The sequence below is a fragment of the Augochlora pura genome, chromosome 3, assembly GCF_028453695.1.
Source record: "Augochlora pura isolate Apur16 chromosome 3, APUR_v2.2.1, whole genome shotgun sequence".
Lineage (NCBI taxonomy): Eukaryota > Metazoa > Arthropoda > Insecta > Hymenoptera > Halictidae > Augochlora > Augochlora pura.
In genome coordinates, this window is record NC_135774.1 from 29,305,653 (window position 1) to 29,328,235 (window position 22,583).

Genomic DNA, 22,583 nt, shown 5'->3' on the forward strand with positions numbered 1-22,583 from the left:
ATATCGTGCATGGGGGGTGGTTAAATAACGAGCCGGTGCGGGTTGGTAACACGATTGACTTTTATTACATTTTTTTCCATTTTTTAGAACTAAATAACATAAACGCATATTCTGGTTAATCCACTTCTTGTTTATTATTACTCGTAGTATTACTATCGGTATTAAGAGCTAATAACGACGAGGCGCGCCCCTAAAAATCCCTCCCTCGTGCTCCGTTCGGTTTCAATTTTCGTTCGCGTGTTTCCGGGGTGTTTCAATATATTCACTTTCGTGATCTGTTGATTCTCTGTTTCTTTCTTTGCTTTGTTCTTTTTTTTTTTGGTTACATTTTCTTTAGATTCTTATTGTGTTGTTCCTTCTCTCCCGCCGTGAAAGCCGAAACGAAATGTCGTGTAATCGTGTGCTCTGTTACAGTAATTAGGAAAAGAGGAAAGCTCGATTGTCCTTCTCCGTGAATCTTCGTTCTTCCCTCGGTTTTTTGTTTTGCGCGTCTCCGCCTCTCTATTTCGCTATCCGGTCTACACCGCGTCTATTTACGTGTTCGTCCCGCGCATTCCGCTCGACGTATCGAGCAACGAGCGCGTCGCGACGCCTTCCTCGAGGGGCAAACAAATGATCGAGACGCGCTTCAGAAAAATCGCGTCGACCCGCTCGTCGCTCGAACGATCCAGGAAAAGGGGACGAACGCCGGGATCCACTGAATTCTATGCATTCTTCACGCGCGACAAAGGCCCCGGACCAGAGACCACTGTTTCATCTAAATTATTCCCGTCGAATCGCATCACCTATTCCGGAAGGTCTCCTCTCGTTTCGGCCTCGACGTTCAGCCCCTCGAGCACCAGGTTTTTCTCAAATATTTAAAATATCTCCCATAGAAAACTAGATCGCGATATCTTAACGTCGGAACAGTTACACTTTTGCTTATCTATAAGTAATTTAATCCCCAGTAATTAATCGATTAATAGCTTCGAGTCTCCCGCTTAACAATGCAAAATCTTCCGAGTCTCATTGGATGCTTCGTAATTAATTCGTAAACAATATCTAATTTCTCATTCGATAAAGGAACTCTTTTTCTTTGTTTCATACTAAATATTGAAATTTCTGTTTCAGGTTTTTGGTTTCGTCTGTCTCTGGTCGGGACCGTGTGCCAGAACTGTTTTGTCACAGGGTGTGCAACCCTTCCTATCCACGGGCACGGCTACCGAATCGTGTGTCGCTCTGTCGTGTAGTATTGTTGCCAGTGTGGGAACATGCTCGTGTTCACCTGTCCATTAACCTTTTACTTGGCACGACGAACTCGCTCCGTACATTGCCGACGCGCGGACCGCTTTTGGTACAGTTTTAAGCCTGAGTTTCTTGAACGACCGTTTTACTTCTCCGCATCGGAACGAAACATAACGATCCTTCTCGTCGACCCTTCCAACATTGTAACGAACTGTCGAACCATCTTGGACCTATTTCGAGCGCTTGAAATAAATTCGTCTTCTTCTCGTGTGTTCGACTGAAAATGGGGAATGTTCTGCAATCGTCGTCGACTTGAATAATTGATTCAATGCTAGTCTCGACAGGCTTTTATTTCAAACATACATTATAACGCTCAAGAGCACCGTTGTTCATTTTCTTTTTTGTCTAACGGATTTTCGGTTCTCTAATTGGGGGGGAACGCTAAAAAACGATCTGAAAATTGGTCCAGCGGGGGATACAAATTTGTCAACAACGTTTCGCACCTCTCTGTCTCGTGCGTGTCCAAAAACAACAACCGAAAGTTCGTCGTGGCCAGATAAAACGGCCAATTAGGAGCGCGGTGCCTAGAACGTGTATAGTGTCCGTGTACCTCGTGAACAAGTGATCTTAAATCTAAAATTACTTGGTTTCTCTAGAAATCGTTACGTATACATGTACATACATATGCTGACATATGTATGTAATGTACATAATCTAACAACAACATAGTATTATCGACCGTCGTCCGTGGTTACGTCATCGAACGGTGCGCGACGTGTGAAACGCTTCAACAACAAACTCGTCCGCACCGACCGCTATCGATCGTCGACCTCATCTGCGAATTTTCTCTTATCGCTCTCTACTAACGGTTCGAGACAAAAGAGAGACTAGAAAAAAAAATGAAGGAAGCAGTGTCCACGTTCAACGAACCGTGTCGAGCGAGCTTCGCGCGATCGTCTTCACCGCACGGGATCGTCCTCGTTTCGCGTACCGTTCCCCGTGCTTCGATCGATCTCCGCTAGAATAATCCGGGTCCCGCGCGACCCAGCATCGATCGTGACGATCCACGATAAATTGGTCCTCGGACGTCCGGACAAACAGAATCGCACGGATGTGTCGACGCGATCCTTCCCGGCCACGGTGACTCTGTTTTTTTTTTTCGTTCGTTTTCTTGTATTTTTTGATTTATGGTTCTTTCGGTGACCGTGGGAAGGATCGCCGAAAAGTTATTGCAATCGATGTTTCGTATGTTGGTTCGTGCGGGTCACGCCCTCGTCCTGAACCCATCGGCGACCCTAAGCGTGCCCATGCACCGCTTAGCCACGCATTCTCCTCTACGACTCCCCCCCTCCAGGAAAACTCTCGAGAAGCGGACGGCTCCTAGACGGAGCGCACGCGAACCAATTGTTATCACAGAATTTATCCCGCTCGAACTACCCCTGCAAATTGTTTTCGCGAGTTATGAAATTTCTCTGAATAGTATACTATCGTTTAGACACCGAGTAAAAATCGCCACCCGCGCGCGGTGGCCTGGCAGCCAAAATGTAGAATTACTTTTCCATTTCGAGCTCTAGCAACACGTTCCAACCCCGGCCAACCGAACGTCGTCGTCGAAACAAACTGGTTTTCTTACGGATAGAGTGCTGCTACGTTTCGCAATTTAGCTACGTTGTGTTTTAATTACGTTGCAATTCAATTCCGCAACTTGATTACATTGCGTTTTAATTACGTTGCAATACAATTTCGCAATTTAATTACATCGTATTTCAGTTAGACAGCAATTCGTAACTAATGCAATTTAATTACCTGGTACTTTATAATCGTACCCCAATCGCGATTGCGAGTTGCATTGTAATTGAATCGAACGAAGATATGAATTACGATATGATTGAATTCGAATGTAATCGAGTTAAAGTATAATTGAATTAAAATGTAGTTGAATTAGAATATAATCGGATCAGTATATAATTGTATTAGAATGTAATCGAGTTATTTTTCAATTATAATTTCTTGAGTAATTCACTCGCAATTCTGCACAACTATGTATATCCTGATAATTCGACAATCGAAATGAAATGTTAAACCAGCCGGTTTCTCGACAGTTTATGGTCCCAGGGTCGAACCTAAATTTCGCGAACAGGAGAAACAGAGTTATCATTCGCACCGATTCTCTCGAAGCCGGTGCAAATAATCCGTGAAAGTCCTTGGTGAAAGTAAACGTGGTCCACGAGCACTAAGTCGACTCCCTTGCCGCGCAGGCGGGCAGAGCGATCGTTTATCAAAAATCGAGTAAAATTGCTACGCAGGAGCACGCGTCGCGATCGGCGCATGAAGATAGTCGACGGTCGCCCATGGGTTGAGCACGGTACATTGTGGTGTTTCTCGGTGTTTCCGTGTGCTTTGTGTTAACGCGCGAGTCTTCGAGTTTCCATATTCGGTCGAAGACACGTATTAGTAGTAGTAAATTACAGGCATCTAGAGTATTGCTTCCGGTCGAGTTTAACGAATTCGCGAAGATACCGGGCACGGTACAGACGTGGTCGAAACAGTTCCAACAAACTCGACGGCGGAACACTGTCCCTCGATTTATCCGCGATGCCCGACCGTTGCGAAAAAACCGTGTTCTCTTTCGTCAACGAAATCCAAAACTTTCCGCGACTCGTTCGTTCGCCGCACGCACTTTGGCGAGGACAGCGGCGTATCTTTCCGCGAAATACAAATGCATACTGTTGCGAGGCGGCCGTTCGGCAATTTCTTTCTTACTGGATTAATTTTAATGGGAACCGCTAACGATGCACTTTAGCTAGCTTATTTTGTATACTGGTTTCAAGCAGCGTTCGCCACGAGTATAAAAACTGCGATCTAATTGCCGCTGTCCGGCGAAATTGCTGTTCTTCAAACAATCGAGCGGCTTAGAATCATAGTGACGTTTTCGAAAATTTTGACTTTTATCTTAAAATGTAATCCGTCTTGCCTAAATGTTGAAAAGACAAGCGAAATGATTTAGAATATACTTTCACTTAATTCAAATTAAATTCAATATATTCGTAGTAATATAATTTAAAATTATATAATCAAATATTAATATAATTAGAAGTTACTACAAAGTTAGTTAACTGTAAATTAACTGAACAATGCTATCTTACTATGATTCTGACCCGCTTAATTGCAAGTAGCTTAATTTTGTTAAAATATCTTTGGATTGATTCCACTGTGCATTGCAATGTCATCCTTTTCCTAGACTCGAAAATTGATACTCGCAGAGGCGCTTCGTCTGGTCCAGATCTCTGGGATCTATGATATGGAACAAGATCGGGATCGAGATCGTCGTGGATCGAGTCGAGGGACAGCGAAACGCCGCGTTCGCAAAACACTGTACAGTTCGCAAGAATCGCACAAGTCCGCTCGAAGTTGTTGGCGCGTCGATCCCTTTCGATCGACAGCCACCGAACGGATCGTATCTCTCGATCGAAACGCAGCTCTCCTTTCTCTTAATCATCCCCTTAATCACCGTCGTACTCTCCGCGCTCTCTTGTATACAAAGCTAACGTCTACTTACTTGTTTAAACACCGTGAACGTTTCCCGCTCTGTTCGTTACTCCGTCGAACCCGCTGCTGTGTACAAATCGATCGTTCCACAGAAATCTCTGCATTACGTTTCACTGATTTATTCACGTGTCTTGGCGATTTTAAAATCATCAGGAAAAACTCTTTAGAATTTACTTCTAATAACAAATCAAATTTTATTCGTTGAACTTACTATTAGACGAATAGAATTTTATTCGTAGAATTTGTTCGAGATATTTTGCGAATAAAATTTTATTCGTGGAATGCAACAATCTCACGAAATGGTAGACTGCGGAACGAGGATTTTATAGTTTAATAAATTTTACTTTGTAAACGCTTGAACGGCACAGTCTATCGATAAATTTTTATTAATTTATATTGTTGTTCAACGAACGCGGAACCGATTCGGACACAATAGCAGGGTCGATTGTCTTTCACCAGAGAGAAATCTCCGGTTCCACGGTTCAGAGGGGGTGCTTGCGGGGATGGGTGTTCGGTGAAGTGGTGTGTATCTCGTCGCTTATCGTCTAAAACCGTGCGTCTTCTCGTCAACGTTCACTTCAATTGCTCTCTCTTTCCTCTAGTGTTCTCGCCCAACTACGCAGTCGACGGGACCGCGCGACGATCAATTCCGCGATCGTCGACGATCGTCGAAGATCAAGAGATCATAACAATAGTACGTCGATCTATAATAACGTGTGTAAGTATATCGATTATTACTTTATAATGCGTTGTGTCGTTGTCTCTGAATAAGTTGAGTCGGTCGTGCGTTATTTATTCTCGTTTCATTTTCTTTTCAGACAATAAAATCCGCCGGTCGCTCGCGGACCCTCGAGTAGCACTGGCGGCCATTCTGCGGGCCACCGGCCGGAGCCGTGAAGCGTACCAGAAAAATGTAGGTAGCATAGATTGGTGCTTGAACCCTCGAGAGACCGGAAGCGATCGGCCGTTTCTGCTCGCCTTTTCCGGTTCACGGAATCGTTTCGCTGCTCTCGGTTGCTCACACGCCTCGATGAATTCCTCGCGGGTTCCACTTTTAAAACGCTAAAACGCGGGCTTTGGTTTTCTGGGCTCTTTTTTTTCACGCGAGACTATGTACACGGAGATAAAACAGAACGGTTATCCGTCTGGTGCGACGTCCTAAAACGGGGGGTGTTCGGCGTGAAATTGTTCCTCGTATCTAACGCGTCTCCGTTTAATACGCCGATTAAATGCGCTGTGTGTCCGATCGTTAAACGCCTAAGAAAAGGTCCTTTAAATATCCTTTATATATATATTTATATAATATTATATACGTAGCCGAGGGACAGGCGCCACGCTCCGACGACCGATCAACGAGAGCGATCCCATCGATTACACTGAGCAATTGCGATCGACCGGTCGCGCGGGTATTCGCGTACGAAACTGAATGGTCGTGAAGAGTCTCACGGGATAGAGAGAGTGAGAGATCTCGATCCCGAAGACCCGCGGATCGATCGGCTACGGGCGATCCCTCGAATCGAAAGGCAAGGCCTCGGAACGAGACGCGTGTCGCTTCCCTTCATCTTCGTCTTCTTCTTCTTCTTTCTCAATTTTTTTGGGGGGGGATTTTTCCATTGTTTTTTTTTCTCTTCGTCTTTTGTCGATTAAAGTCCTATGAAACACGAATCAAGTAGATTTAAGTATCTCGGTTTGTATCACTTGCCACGTGCCGCAGGCTTAGGGTGGCTTTTCAGGGGAGGTGGAGAAATCAGAGGGGGGTCAGACACGTTTATCGAGGGGCAGGAGTTGAGGATCGGAGGTGTGGAAGGGCTAGCGTTTTTTTTTTTCGTGAACGCGCGTGTTCCGCCGGATGTAAAAGAAATCGGAGAACAAGAGAAAGCCTCGAGAGAGCGTCTTTTTCGACCGGGCTTTTCTGTTCTGTCCGACGAGCGCCTGTTTCCCGTGAAAGTATCGTAGGCGGCCACGGCCTGCTCGGTGTTCACAGAGTTTCGAGAATTATAGAGTTCGAAGATTGGACAGCGAACAAGCCGGCGATAAGAGACGTCCTTTTTGTCGCTCGGTCTCTCTTCGGAGCACAATTTGCGTCGATCCTGTTTACCGGATAGATCAAATTGTTAATGACGACAACGACAAAATAGACATATTTGCAGCCAATATTAGAAGTCCATTCTTCGGCAGGTAGAATAGAAACAGCGGTATAGTAAACGATCGCAAGAGAACGAAAACGTGGATTAAAAGTAGACGAAACTAAAGGCACAGAAGCTTTAATCAATTTGTCACAGCTTACATATGTGTGTGTACGTGTATGTATGTGTATATATATATGCATATAAATACATATGTACAGCATATATATTTATATGGTATACATATATTTATTTATGTAGAGAGAGCATTAACAATGTATAACATACGAAACGATCAGAAAGAGGGGAACAGAATCGTGCTAAGTTGTCAGCGGTGACGTATAAACATCGACTAGACAACGCGACGAACAACATCCATGCTGATATCACATCGAGAAACAACAACGACACACGACATTAATCAGCTGTAGTAGTAGTAGTAGTAAATGGTATAGCAACGACAACAGGATTCGCATTGTTTTCTCTTGTTTATTTTCATTCGCTTTTTTTTCTGTATTTTCACTAGACCTCGCGCTATTTGGTTCCGCGAGTGTTTCGTCATTCATTTTTTATATTGTTTTGTCGTCGAAGAATATATTCGAGCGTTAAGGGGGCACATCGAGCAGGTACGTGGGAATAGATAAAAGTTGCTACGATCGTGAAACCAGAGTGAGAAAGATTTTTATAGAGGATTAGTTTGAGTGGCAGAGAGCGAGAGACAAGAATAGAGTGACAGAGAGAAAGAGAGACAGAGAGAGGGAAAGGGAGAGGCAGAAAGAGAAAGAGAGAGAGAGAGAGGTGGAGAGCGAGAGATGTAGACAGATAAGAGCGCAAGAGTAAGGAACAGCAAAACACAGTTCTACGAACTACACAACATCGCTGGCTGCTAGATAGTAGTTAAGCGGTTTCAAGTTCGAAGTTGTCGGTATAATTTGATGTCGAGTTTAATTACTTTCCTTCTGTTAGCCGTGATAATGAGACACGACTCTCGGTCCCCGTCGAGCAAAGACGTTCCTGTTCGAGCGTTTGAACTTTCACAAATCCCCTTTAAAGCGTGCCTCGATCGCGAAACTCGCGAGCTCCGCTCCTATAACACCGGGAGATACGGTTCCCGCGTGCGACGCGATTACATTTCATCTATTCACGCAAACATTCGCAGGCAAAACGTGTCGTGTTACCAGCTGGTATACATCATCCTCATCATTATCAGACGCATCCTTCCTTTCTAACAGTTCATATACATATATAGCTTTTATAGTTTCTTTGGATTAATTATTGAGTAATTGACTTGAAGTGTGTATCGAGTAGAGTTGCTCGGGAGAATCAGAGACTGCGAAGACGGTTTCCGTGGTTTCGATTTTGTTGGGGATTCGCTGGACGGGAGGGCGTGTGTGTGTGTATGTGTGTGTGGGCGTGGCCGAGGAAAAACCGGGACCAGTAACTATGCTTAGAATCGGTCTAATGCTCTCGAAAGCGTCACGCTCGGAAAGAATGCTAGGCACGGTCCTCGGCGATCGCTCGCAACGATTCTGCTCGTCCACGCTGTGTCTCGAACGCTGCCGATTTCTGAACGAGTTACAATTTTTAGAAAGCTTCTTTTATAAACTCAATTATATTTTATCCGTTGCGATTCTGTTTTAAAAGAACCGCGGTCACATGCAACGATGTAACACGACTAGACCGCGCATCCATGTACAAATTAAAGTCCGAGTTTCATTTATCCGAATCGTTCGATGTCGATTCTCCGTCGTGATCTATTACTTCCCCGATTGCGAACGCAAAGAATTTCCTACGCTGTAGGATTGTTCTGAAACAGAAAACTCGCGTAAAGACCTTTGTCTCGAGAATCGCAGGGGAGCGCAGCGTGAACGAGTTTCGCGGACCGGCGAGGACCGTTGGCCGAGGCAAAGCCATAGAGAAGTTCGAACCAACGACATCGACAGACAAGAGAGAAACGGCTAGCATGCACGTTGAGACACGAGAGTTCCTATGTTTCACGGTTTTACACATATTCTTGTTTAATCTACTTTTCGCGCGACGCCGTATCCGAGAGGCGATGAACGCCCCCCTCGTTGCTCGAATCGAACGATCAATCGGGTTCTCCGTTTGAATTCCCATCGGGAAGTTGCCCGGCCCGATTCCGGAGACTTCCCGGCCGTGGGAAAAGGAAAGTTTCTCGGTTTGTTTCTCGCGGACAAACAGCCGGCAAGTGGCGTTTCAGCGCCGCGACGGGAAAAAACTTCGGAAAACTGTGCGACCGCGGCTTCTCCCCTCTCCCCGGAATTCCTTTTCCGCGAACCCGGGTTCGCCGGGATCGGCGGGGAATCGTCTCGAGACCCGTTCGACTTCCAATTACAGAGAAGAGCACCGTGATTTTCTTCCCGACGCAATCATCGGAAAAAAGTCGCGTACCGTTCCGCTCTCGCGTGGGCGCCGCGCGAATCGACAGAACAGAGAGAATCGTCGACGCTATTCGGCTAGAGCTGGTGCGTGTTACAATTATTACATCGAGAAACGGGAACAGAGTGAACTGACAGCACACCGAAAGCTGACATGCGTTCCTTTTGTACACAGCGAATACGTGTGTTTTTCGATTTTGTTCGCCTTCTCTTCCGTCGCGGTCCCACTTCGGACAGAAGGCCCTCCGACTTCGGACCATTTCCCGACGCGGCTGGCGTTCTCTGTCAGCGTTCGATCGTTTCCAATTGTAACGACACCGATTCTTCGAGAACCCTTTCCCCTCTATCCGACTCCGCGAAGCAAAATTCCACCCCTCCTACAATAATAGAACTACCAAACCAGTCGAAATGACTGGTGGCGACCCAAATATCGAATATTCTCCGCCCTGCGATAGCGTCAAAACAGTTTCCAGATGATAGAGAACGCCACCGAGGCGGCTCGAGCGATCGTGTTTGTTCCGGCGCGTGTACACTTTGTCGAGAAACTTTGCTCTCGTGCGGTTACGATCGAAGATTATAGCGTGAAGAGCGTGCGTCATGAGAATCTCGAGTGTTCGCGAGGAAATCGGAGGAGTGGCCGTTGCATTTTACAATAAACGATCGATCAAAAGAGAGAGAGAGAGACAGAGAAAGACAGACAGATACATACATACATACATATATATATAGAGAGAGGAAGAGATAGAAAGAGATGAAGAAACAGCAGAAATATAGAAAGACAGACGTACAGACATAGAAAGAGAGTTTGAATAGTGAACAGGAAGCAAGAGAACAGACATAAGCGTCTTCGGAACGATAGTACATCGAACGTAAAGAAGTACACTTTCGTATTCGATCTTCCATTTTTGTTCGTACAAAAAACGTTTCTCAATTCTCCCTATTATCCGCGTAAATACGTCCCTATACATATACCAACTCAATTGAAATTCATATGTATATATATATAATCTATATATATAAATATAGCTTTCGATAACGTATAACCTTATTGATTCCAGAAGAGTAATAATATGCTCAGTCTCTTCGACGCGAAGACCGTATCCGGATCGAAGGAGCAAGAAACTGGTGCGTCTGTTGGTTTTTGTCCTGAACGAAAATCATCGTCGCCTCGACGGGAAAAATCTGCTGAACGGATGCTGAACGTTTCCGGTATCCTGTCCATCTCTTCCAAAACCACCCTCGACTTCGGCAAACAGTGTTTTCTCCGCCGCGAGGTTTATCCCTTTCCTACGTCCGTATATGTATAAGGCTCGCGTTTGATCTCGCCGGCAGTCGATGCTCTCTCCGTCCCGTCCAGATCTGTTCGATCGAACACCGGTGACCGTGACATTGATCCCGGGAAAGAATCGATCGAAGCAGCACACCTAGGTGAACCCATCCTCCGGACTCGACCCCCGCGTTCCTCTCGAGAAACGTCCACGATAGAACACATTAATCCCCCCTGAATCTCATTGCCTCTTCTCTTATTTCCTCCTCCTCCTCCTCCTCCTCCTCCGCCCCTCGGACTCTTCGTCGTCGTCGTCTTCGACGCTAAAACGATTAACCTACATGTACAATTACACTCGATAGAAACGCACCGTATAAACGTGAAAGAAAGGCATATTTCTTTGTATTTTTCGTTTGCTACTCTGTGTTGCCTCTGTCAGTGCTGCTCGGCCTAGACGTCGAGCTCTCTACTCTTTGAACAAGATAGTCGAGTATCGTTCCCTCTTTCTCTACTTTTCTTTTTTCCATTCTCTCTATCTCTTTCTTCCTCTTTCTCCCTCTCTCTCTCACTCTTTTTCCTAGCCCTCTGTTTCTCTCATTGTTCGACTGTTCGCGTGCTCTGATAGAACGGAAACTGCCGCCAAGAAAACAGGTGTTAGTTGTCTGGCTGTGCCAATCGATCGCGGATCTCGGAGGAAATCGATTTTCGGACGGAAGGTAGAGCAAGGGCCGCCGGTGTCTCGTTCGCTCGTTCGAGAGGTGCCTCTGGTTCGCGTGTGCACGAACCATGTTCCAATGCCTTTGTGAACGTTCACTCGTGTCACCGAATGTTCGCTCGTGTTGCGATCTGTCTCTGAACGTGTTCCGTGAATGTTTGCGTAGGTCTCGGCATGTTGAGTGCGTCTGTATATGTTTACGTATGTCTATATACGTTTAAGTATATTTGTACACGTTTAAATATGTTTGTATTCGTTTGAGTATGTTTGTATTCGTTTGAGTATGTACGTCGAGTGTGTTAGCATACGTCGAGTATGTCGCGTATGTGTTTCTGTCTGGGCAGTACAGTCTCTCGCAGTTGTTGGCGGCCGTTCTGTCGAGTTTCTCGTGGCCCTCGATCCTCGCCCCGGCTTGGCTTCGTTTTCGTTCTTCGTCTCTCTCCTCCGTCGTCTCCGTCATCTTCTTCGTCCTCTGTTTTTAACTTCGTTTCCGTTTATATAATAATATTAATTTGCTTTTTTTTTAAATCGCGTCTTTCGTGTTCTCCTCTCTCTAAATACAAACGTCCAATATGGTAACAATCGATAAGAACAATGACCGCGGGCGTGTACAATAAATTATGAATCAATAATTCGTAACTGGTTTCGCAATCAATCCAACCGACAATTAGTCTAATAATAGTAATAATAATAATAATAATAATAACACACAATGAACTCTCCCTCCGTTCGGATCTCCGTTATCATTTTTTTTCTTATTACTCGTTTATGTTTTTTTACGTTTTTCTTTTTTCAATGTTTCGGTAATTCCCGTTTTTTTTTTTGAACAGCCGTCGAACGAACTAGCCACTACGTAACTCTGCTACCGGTAAAAGGTATTTTGTCACTTTTTTTGCCGTTTTCCCATTTAATTAACGCTATTCGAAAAATTCGCTAGAAACTTAGGTGCTAGGTGTGTGTGGTTTTTTTTGCGTCTTGTTTTTTCCATTTTTTGCTTGTTACTTGTTTCATTTTTTTTTGTTTTGGTTTCTTTCTCTTACTCGTATGTATATATATATATATATATATTTATTTATTTATTGATTTATTTATATATTTATACTTTTTCTTTATTTATATTTATATGTATAAGTATATTTATATGCACGCGCCCTTCGACCGCTCACGTGTCTCGTCCGCGCCGCGATCTTCATACGATCTCACACGAAGAGATACTCGAACCGAACCGCAACCACGCTCGCGACGTTCTTCTTTTCTCGATCCTCCCGATCTTCGCGGTGTCTTCGGCCGACGAACGCGTCGTTCGACGAAGAGATCGCTCGAGGAGATGATCCGTCTGCGACGGTCTCCTCTCGCCCGTCGGATCGCGTTCCTCTTCCAGCTCCGAATCGTAGGGCGCGGACGACTATTCCGCGTCTGCCTGCAGTTCTCCTCGTCATCGTTCCGTCATCCTCCGTCGTCGTTCCGTCATCGTTCCGTCATCGTCCTCCGGAATAAATCGCCTCCGGCTCCCCCGTGTCCATTCCGCAAACTTTCACTCGCGTTCCTCGCGCGTCTTCCCTCGTTCTCGCCGATCGACGCTTCCATTGTCACGAAAAAAACCCTCTTCAACTCTACCTTCCTCATCGACTACATTCTCATCGGTTTCTTCATCCAAATCATTTCATCAGAACCCTGTCCTTCAGACTCGTCTTTGTTTTTTACACTCCTCTGCTTCGTCTTCTAAAATTACTTCAGAAGCATCCTCTCTAAGTCTGACTTGTTATACTTCTTTTCCAAGCAGCCACCAAATCGTTTCACAGTATCCAAAATCCATCCGCATCGATCCCAACTTCATCGGCGAACTGTCCCCCGAGCATCCAAATTATTCCACGAGGACCTCCTTCCTCAGCCTGGCCTTTGTCATTAACTGGCTTCCTCTCCTCCACTAATTTGCTTCGCTTCTTAGACGAGTCGAATCTGTTCCGCTTCTCCTCCAAGCGTCAGCTAAATTATTTCACATCGCTATCTTCATCGTCGCCAGTTCCATCCGATGCTTCGATCATTCGCTAAATGATTTCCAGCTCGTTTAATCGGCTCCAGGTTCTCCCGCTTCGACGGACGACACTCGGGAGCGGAACCATGTGGCTCGAACCGTATCCTGTCCCCTTAATCACTGACAAGATCCACCGATCACCGTCGATCGATCGGAGAAATTTGAACTCTGTACCCTTGACAAACTCTTTCTTCGCCTGCTCGATCAGTCTTTCTTAATCTTCTTTCGGCGATCACCGTGGATCAGATAAAATTTGGACTTTGGACGCTATCGATCTCCGCCGATTCCATCTTCCCTCCTGAACCCTTTCGGACCTCCTCGCACAGTTTCTAACAGCCTTCTCCTTTTTTCTGTTGCAGGTAGTCCCGAATCGTCGAAACGATCAACCCGTTCGATTCGCCTCACTCGAGACATCGATATCGGCGAAAAGGGTCGAAGAGGGTGGTCATGGAAAAATCGCGCGGGCGACGATATCGACTCGAGAATGTCGACGACGCTCGAGTCCCTCGAGATCGCGCGCTCTACGCACCGTGGAAAACCCTCGACGCGATCGTTGGCATTGTTGTTTCACCGGTGCGTCTCGAGTGCCGTTTGCCAGCTTGCTTTTGCTCCCTTCGCTTGTCTAGCCGGCGGGTCGGTCGGCACTTTCGCGATTCTCCTCCGGAGCGGGTGGACCGGCCGATCGGAATCTCGGATCTATCGGCGCGATCGGACAACGACGGTGACGACGAGGACGGTGACGCTGGCGGCTTCTTCTCGGTGGCTTGATCGTTGTTTCCCTTCGGTTTCTTACTCGACACGTCGGATCTGACCCGTTCCCTTCCGCGTGGTGTCGTTGGGGCTGAGAGGCGGATGCGGCCCTGGCGGCACGTCGTGCCGCCACTGCTCACAGGTGCAGGTAGGCTTATTGGAGCTCGCATTTACCTTCCAGTACTTGCGCCTTGATGTCTTGTATATGCGTGTCGAACGCGTTCTTGATTCCTGGAACAGACAGGCGGAACCGCCGCGTCGGGTTAGTCTTAATCCGCGAACCGTCTTCTAGGGTCTACGCTGCACTGTTTCAACCCTTAACGGCTCGACCGCCACGCCGACAACCGTAAAGAATTCGTGTTCCGGCATTCTGTTTGATCGAATTAATTGGTATTTTCGCGACTGAACAGAATTCTTTCGTAAGTAATAAATTTGTAATTCAAAATTTAGAAATAAATCTGTAATTAACGATTTAGAAATTAATCTATAAATTTTCTGGTTGCAGATTTCGTAGCCGAACTATTTCAAAGTTGGAGGAATGTCTGGGGTTGCGGTGTGGCGGTCAATTTGTGCTGCAATCTTCCCGTGCCATTAAAATTAAATATCCGCGCGCCTGCAACGACTGTTACGTTATATTCAACTCACTGAATTTATTAAGCAAAGATACGTATTTATATTAAACTCCGGTCTCTTGCTATTAATGTAGAAAATTTAAATTAGACCGAAAAGTTTACAGGTCAGGTAATTAATCTTTGAATTTTAGAGATATATCTACTGCAGCCTTTCGACCAGTTAAGGGTTGAAAAATGCTGGATCGCTCGTGATTTTGCAGGATATCTAAATCTTGGTTCAATATTTTTCTGAATTTTATAAAACATATTTGCGTAAATTAACCAGAGATATTACTGTTTGAAATACAGTTAATGAAAGCTCTTCGGATTAACGTGTTCATAAATCTGATGTGAAAAATGTTCGCGAAAAAATGAGAAATGGAGGTGCCGTGGTAGCTACGCTAAAATTGAATATATTTTGCAGATCCTCGGAGGAAACAACCGAAAAATGATGGAGCCGCTGGCACGAAGCACGACACACGTCAGATTCGCCGTTATCCGAGCAAGGGGGTGGCTGGTCTGTTTGATTTCTAGCCACGGCTCGTTAACCCTTCATCGATCACCCCCTGCCGCTGCATTAATTCGTCAGACAGCTACTCTCTCAGGGTGTGCCGTGAGTTTGCAGATCTGCTAACCTTGTTTCGGGATCTCCCAACCGTATCATTGTCGAAACGAGGCGTTTCGACACAAGAGTATTTATCGACTCATAATTATCCACTATATTCGAGAGCCTCCGCGCGGTTTCCGAGAAACGATAATTGAGAATAAAACGAGCTAATAATACGTACTGGTGATCTCGTCCTCGTCCTCCGCTTCGGCTTCCGCGGCCAACTCCTCTGGCGTCTTCTTCTTACGCATCAGTGGGTTAGGCTCCTCCTGGGTCGCTTCTTGCACCTCCTCCCGTTTCTTTATGTTATACTGAAAGTAAACCACAACGTGAAATTAGTCTCTTACTGTCTCATGTTTCTTGCAACATTTATTTATCGATATCAAAATGATTCTACAAGTTTGGCTCAGTTTTCCTCGGCGTAGTTGTCAGTAATTTTACTATGTATTTATTATTACTATTATTATATTGTCATATTACTTATTACGCATACGTATAACTTTTCCCGTCAAGAATTCCAAATCATAAAATTTGGCAATTCATGGGTTAAATAGAATTAAATAGAATCTAAACCCTCCCTGGAGTATTTCTCTACTCCGGCAGCTCTTTTTAAATAAACATCGACTCGTGTCTCGCCGATCGACGGAACTCGTCATCGACGTTTAATAGAATCGTTGCGGTCGGGCCGAGCAGGCTAACAAGGGACTCGTCCGATATTCACCGATCGTCGTACCCGATCGTTCCCGCTTAGTATCAATAATGGAGCAGCCGGGAGCCAGATAGGCGGCCCCTGGCTCGGACGTAGACTCGTTAGAACTTCGATAATGCATCGGCGGACGCGATCGGGACAGATAATTACCGGCATAAAACACCGGCCGCATCGAGGACGACGGCTCGCGTCCGCTTTTACGCACCCGGGGGGGGGGGGGGGGGGAGATCGTTGTTATCGCGGCGGTATCGGTCGTCGATCGGAATTCGGAGCGGATTTCCGTCTCGGCGGATAACGGTCTGCCGTAGGAACCGTATCCTTTCTCCGTGGAGACACGCCGCGGAGAGATTTGTCGGTTAGTCGAGCAACAAATAGACTATAAAGTCGGACGGCGGCACGGTCTCGCGTTTCACGACGCTTCCCGGACGGTTTTACGAGCGACCCGGCTAACGTTTCAGTCACGGCCGCCGTCCGATCCGACGTTAAACGTTACGTCGTGATCACCGACGAATTCTATTCGCGAGAAACAGATCCGTTGTTATCGGGATCGAAGACAGTGCTCCTAAACGATGGGGAACGATCCATAGACCGTCGGAATCGCACGGGATTTCTTAGCAGCGATTTTACTGGCACGCCCGGGTAGAGGAAGAGAGGAAGAGGGAGAGCGCGCGCGGAAACCTGCTGCGAACGAACCAAGTTTCCCGTATAGATCACGGGATAAATTATTCGATCGAATTACGGTAAAGTTCGCGCAGTATTCAGAGTTTTGGTGAATGCGAAACGTGCGCCGTTTACGAGGGAGCCTGTTTACGCGAGCCGGGCATTTGTCATGTTTTACGATGGCTGCTACGTTCCCGGCGAGGTCGGCCCGGGGGTGGCACGGTCGAGGGAGACAGAGGGAGAATCGTAGAACGACTACGGATCGATCGTTTTCCGATTCTCCGAGCCTAATTTCTGCGATTTCCCTCGACGGTTTCTCTCTCTCTCTCCCTCTCTCTCTCTCTTTCTCTCCATTGCCAGACACAACCGATACTCTCGGCTAAACCGGCGTACTTGGCTGCGAAGTTTTCTCGATACCACTTGCCGCACCGCCAACGCGTCGCAGACGTCGTCGTCGTCGACGTCGACGAGAACGACGACGACACTATTTCCAAACTTCGTTAACGAGAAAGTTCCGACGGGACGAAGTAACCGAAAGCGACGACCTTCCATCCCCCTCGGCCGGATCCCACGCCACTCGCTGCAGGCGTTTCATGGTACCCGATGTCTTGTTCGTTAACGAGCCAAGAGGATCGTAAATAGTCCAAGTCGAATCCGTGGACGGACTCGATGATCCTGCGCTCTTAGCCCAGCTGGTAACAAGGTCCTGTTCCTCTTTCGACGTTACGATCACGGCAAACTCTAAAACATTTATGTAGAGCAGTCTGCGAACGCTCTTTGCCCCGAACACCGGCCTTAAGTGCCCCTCGGGGCTATCGCGAGGGGCTAATGATGCCATGTTAAGAGACCTTGTGCCTCGCGAATTCGATGGAGATGTACTCTGATCTCTTCGCAAAGATGGTCACCAATTGTCGTAGCTTCCTTGCTCCTGTAGACTTCCTGTAGACTTCCGCGAGCGGGCGTGGCGTCGTTGCTTTTACTGAATAATGCCTCGGTGGGCGTGGCTACGTTGCTCTTCGAATCTGGAGCGCTCCGGACACGAGGGCTCGCGCTTCTGTTGGTATTAAGAGCACTGCGTAAGGCGTTGCTTTTTGTATTTAGAGTGTTCACGGCAGTGATCGTCTCTGTTCATTCATATTCAGAGGCTTGGGTGGGCGTGGCTTTTCCATTTCTAGTCTCCTAAGTGCTCATAGATTCGTCGCTTTTAATTTATAGCTTTCAAAGTGGGCGTGGCTTTATTGCTTTTCCATTTCTAGTATTCTAAGTGCTCATGAATGCTTTTTAATTTCTAGCGGACGTGGCTTTGCTGCTCTTAACTTCGTTCCAGCCGGGCGTGGATTTATTCCCTTTTCATTTCTAAAGTCCCAAGTCCGAGCGAGCGTACGATTATTTCGCACAGCGTAAAAGACCGTCGGCAAACGAACGAAGGACCGAGCCAACAGCGCACCGGCAATCAGAGGGATCTCGATCACAGTGGCCGGGCAAAATTCCCAGTCAGATCGTGCCGCGCGGTCATCGTAGTGGATCGGGGCCGGGCAGCTGAGCTATCAGTCGGCAGTGATCCGCGTGTGCGTCCCGGCCGCGTGTAGCTCGCTAATCGTGTTGGCTCGAGACAATTTCAATCTCTGCCGGTGTCATCGAATCCGGGCCGATGATTTCCGGGGGTGTCCCGGGTACGCGTAGATCGTCACGTAACATCGGGAGGGGTTCCCGCCGCGTATGTACACGCGCCGTGTCCCCTATTTACGGTGGATTGTGTCCGGCCGGCATCGAGCCGAAACGCGGACGCGACGGAATCGCGGTGTAACGCGACGCGACGAGACGGTGTACGGGATATCGCCGAGCCCCAACCCGCCGGAGCAGCCCACCGAGAGAACTCGGCTCTGCTACCCCTCCCGAGCCTTTGTACCCACGCCGCTCTTGTCGCAGGACAATGAGCCCGATTGGGGTACAAGCCAGACACACGCGATCGGTTGTACGAGTGCCTCGCTTCCACCCGCGCGGCATTGTAACGCCGGGACGTGTGCGCGCGGTTCGCGGTCGTGCTACACACGGCAAACAGTACTCGGCGGTATAGAAATTATGTTGCCGCGCACCGTGATGTTCCTTTTCTGCCGGGATCACGTTCCAGAAGATACCAATTTAAACGGTCTGCTCGTTTCGGCGCTATCCACTAGGCTCGAGCATGTTTCGGGACGCTGTGTTGCAAATCTGCCCGAGATTATGTTGGTCTTTAAGCGTGCAGAACTTTAACCGTTTAGCTGAGTCGGTGTATGTTGAAGGTAAATTTTGGTATGCGTTTTATCGATCATACTGGGCGTGGTTTCTGTGGATAAGTTGTTCTAGGATTAGTCTAAAATGTGAGAGATATATTTTCGTTCACTTTTGTCATACAATAAAGAGACAATTGTCTATTAGACAATTACTAGTATATTTTTCTTCAATTTTACTATTGCATAGAATGATAAACGAAAATAGATACTCTCATATTTGAACTCTTTCATCTAAGCCTATAACAAGACTTCAAAAAATTAAAAAGTAAAAAATCAGAAACTATTTAATTCATTTTATCATTCCAAGTGATAGTACTAGAGTTTAGTATACTAATCCCTTTGTCATCTAAAAGCAATCCAAATTGTTCAGGTCCAGTTTGAAAAAAGTTATTACGTACCAAAATGATACCAAAATAATTTTCGAATTCTTTTTCGCTTCAGCAATTTTTTTTTCCCGCGCAACAACGTCACGTCGTCGGAAAACTTCATCGACTATTTTCGAAGTGGAAATTGCTGTTTTCGAAAAAAAAAAATTCCAGCTCCGTCCCCGGCGAAAGTTCGTGCGCGTTTGTTTTCGACCGTTATTTATTTTTGGTAAAAAGGACACCGCGTGCGCACGAGCGGAGTGTCTCTTTTCGCGGCGTCGCCGTCGCGTTTCATCCAGCATTTTACTTTTTCCATCGGCGTTTTGTCCCGTTCCTACAACCCGCGCGGGAGGCCACCTCGAGGCCACCCTTTTGTTCGCCGTACGGCAGACGACCCGCCCTCCATTTTCTACCGTCGATTCCGAGTGTCTCTGTCTCTCTCTTTCTCTGTCGCCGTGAGATTACCAGGCATCGTCCACGGAATTATGTAGGCCGAGCCATTTACCCGGCCCGTGTCCCGACGGTTAACACCTCCGCGAACATCCACCACCCCTTCGGCATTATTTTCGCCCGCTGTTAGACCGGCGATCTTGCCCGTTCACCTCCGAGTGCGCGGCTCTTCGGCGAATTTTTCTGGCCGATTGACTCCCCTCTACGCCGGCGTTCCTCTAAATAAACTGCTCCTACGCCCATGGATACACCGCTTCAAAAAATAATAGCATAGAACGAGGGAAAGAAAATGGCCAATTTTGGCTGATGATAATTCCGTGAAAAATTAGCGCAGGATGATGACTCCTCTTTTAAATTGAAGCTTGAAACTTGTACTTTAAAATAGTGTTACTAGAATTTAAGTTCGATGCAGCTTTGCAATATTGTAATTTTTTTAACGCGAAGCTATGACACGAACGCGAGGCTATATTCAAGGGCTAGTTTGAAGTGCTATAACTTTGCGAAAAAAAATCGCAGCCACTTTCCTCTTTTTTTATATTAAAGAGGAAGAATCGTAGTTTATTTTCTTGTAAACGGCGTCTCCGAAAAAAATTTTTCCTAGTCTGTACACTTCGTCAAAGTCGGCAATTTTGAACGTGGCCTCACATCAAACTTGAAATCGGGGAAGTTAAAGTAAAAGTTTCAAGGTTTAATTTAAAGTATCGAATAAAATTATACTCGTTGATTTTAATCTCTCATTTATCATCCGGACAAAAGTTTGCCCAACTCCCGGGTCGCTCTGCTTGACCGGGATAATCGAGGTTTCTATCAAAACTATTCGAACAAACTCGGAGGACCTCGGAAACTATCGGAACGCAAACATAACTCTGTCGAATATAAACAGATCCGGGACGAGCACGTAATTATTGCGAAAGTTGGCGTCACTGTATCGGGAGAGCCCCGGGTCGGGTATCCGCGTGTGGCTCGTATTACGAGCGGATCCGAGCGCGCCGCGTAACAAAAAGAGATCCATCTATCACGGGCCGGCCTAGACGCAATTACATTCACTTAATTACACGGGAGAGTCTCGGGCCGTCCCGCGGAATCACCGTATCACCGATAAATCCGTGGCTGCTCGTTTTTTCCGCTGTTCCGTTCCATTAGCGTGGCCCCCCGGCCGGCGGGGCTCGCGTGTGTGCGTCCCATGCAGGTGCACGGCCGCACCGGTGCATGGGAGCGGCGCGTGAAGGAGACAGATAGCGCGAGGATAAACGAGGCCGGTGGCTCGCAACGATGTCAAATGCGATGCTCCGATCCTGACGTTAATTAATGCTCCGCGACGCGCCGGCCGACGGCCCGCGACGGTCTCGTCGCGGCCGAGCGCGCATCTTTTAATTATCCTTGCTGCGGCCGATTCCCCGCGGACACGCCGCCTCGCATAATCGCGGCGCACACCATCCGGGGTCTTGGAACGATCTTTTTTCAACCCCCCCTACCCTCCCGCGCGTCTAACGCCAACGCAAAACCGGCCCGGACGCGTCGCATCCGCAAGCCGCGCCGCACTGCGACACTCCCGGCCGGCAACTACGCGGGAAACTACCCGCTTCCACCCTTTCCGGCACCTCGCAAATTATTTTCGAAGCTGCACGGACAATTTAGGGGGCCGGCGAGAGCGTTTTTCACGCTTCGGGTACGCGGGGGGGATGAATGGCGCCGGTGGCCGGCTGGTTTGCGGCCGAGTTCGGCATATTTTATTCGTATAACGAATTAAGGGTCGAATTTTACTCGGGAAATTTATTCGTGATGTTGGACGAATCGCTCGGAGAAGATCGTTATTCGAAGCGTTATTGTTCGGTGGATTTATTCGATGTATTACCAGTTTTGTTTGACCTATTTCTTCGATATAATTTTATTCGTAATATAAATTGAATAGAATTTTATTTGTAATATATATTAAATTAGATTTTATTTGAAATATATATTAAATTAGATTTTATTCGTAATACGACTTGAAATAAACATTTTATTCGTAACATGACTGGAATAAAAGTTTATTCGTAACATAACCCAAATAAAAGTTTATTCCATCATGACACGAATAAAATAATGTTCAAAGAATTGAATCGATATATATTTAATCGAATCAAATTCCATTCGCAGAATTTATCCAAATACTTAGAAAAAGGTACTTCAACCATTTTCCTCGAATAAAATTCCATCAGAACAATTTAACAGTCAACACATTAATAAATCATGCTATCGGACAATCGACGGTTCGGCGACGGTGTAAGCTAGAAAAGCGACGCGATTGCGAAAAATTGCGCAACATCGCGCGCGCGAGAACGAGCTTCGCGGAAACCGCTGCCGTAATCGTCCGCGATCTACATTTTCGCCCGAGCACATCAACAAACCAGCGGGTTTACATAAAACTTTCAGATTTCTCGAAGGAAACAACCTGAGCGGAAAAGCGTTGCGCAACAGAAAAGTGGCGGCGCGTTTCCGCGGCGCACGTCGATACTCCGTTGCGTTACAGCATTAGTATTCCCATGGTTTCCCGGTACCCGGGAATCGGCTTAATTATCACGTGACCGTGCTAGACGCGACGGTAAACGTAGTTATTTGTAAATCGTTCGTTAGCTGGCCGCACGCGGATCGCGACCGTCGCGGCAAGAATTCCGCTCGACGGAAAACCCGCCCATCGTTTCCCGAAACGCGATTCCATAAATCGACACGAAGTTGTTCGATTTTTCTGCGTGTCTACGTTTAGGTAAATGTTTAAATAACAATTTAGATCACTAGTTTACAACATTACTAGATTACAAGATTACAGATTAGATAAAATTAATATTTTAATTGGACTAAAA

The 22,583-nt window shown here is 46.7% G+C and overlaps 1 protein-coding gene across 2 annotated transcripts in view; it reads right to left on the minus strand.

Annotated features, from left to right (window-relative positions):
* Positions 1 to 42: 42 nt before the first annotated feature.
* Cpx (synaptic transmission protein complexin) overlaps positions 43 to 22,583 on the minus strand; it is a 399,767-nt gene continuing 377,226 nt past the window's right edge. For both annotated transcript variants that reach the window (XM_078176731.1, XM_078176732.1), the window contains 2 exons: positions 15,465 to 15,594; positions 43 to 14,296 (listed from right to left, as the gene is read on the minus strand). In XM_078176731.1, coding sequence (XP_078032857.1) covers positions 14,220 to 14,296; positions 15,465 to 15,594 — 207 coding nt within the window. In that variant the 3' untranslated portion in view covers positions 43 to 14,219. The remainder of the gene's footprint in view (positions 14,297 to 15,464; positions 15,595 to 22,583) is intronic.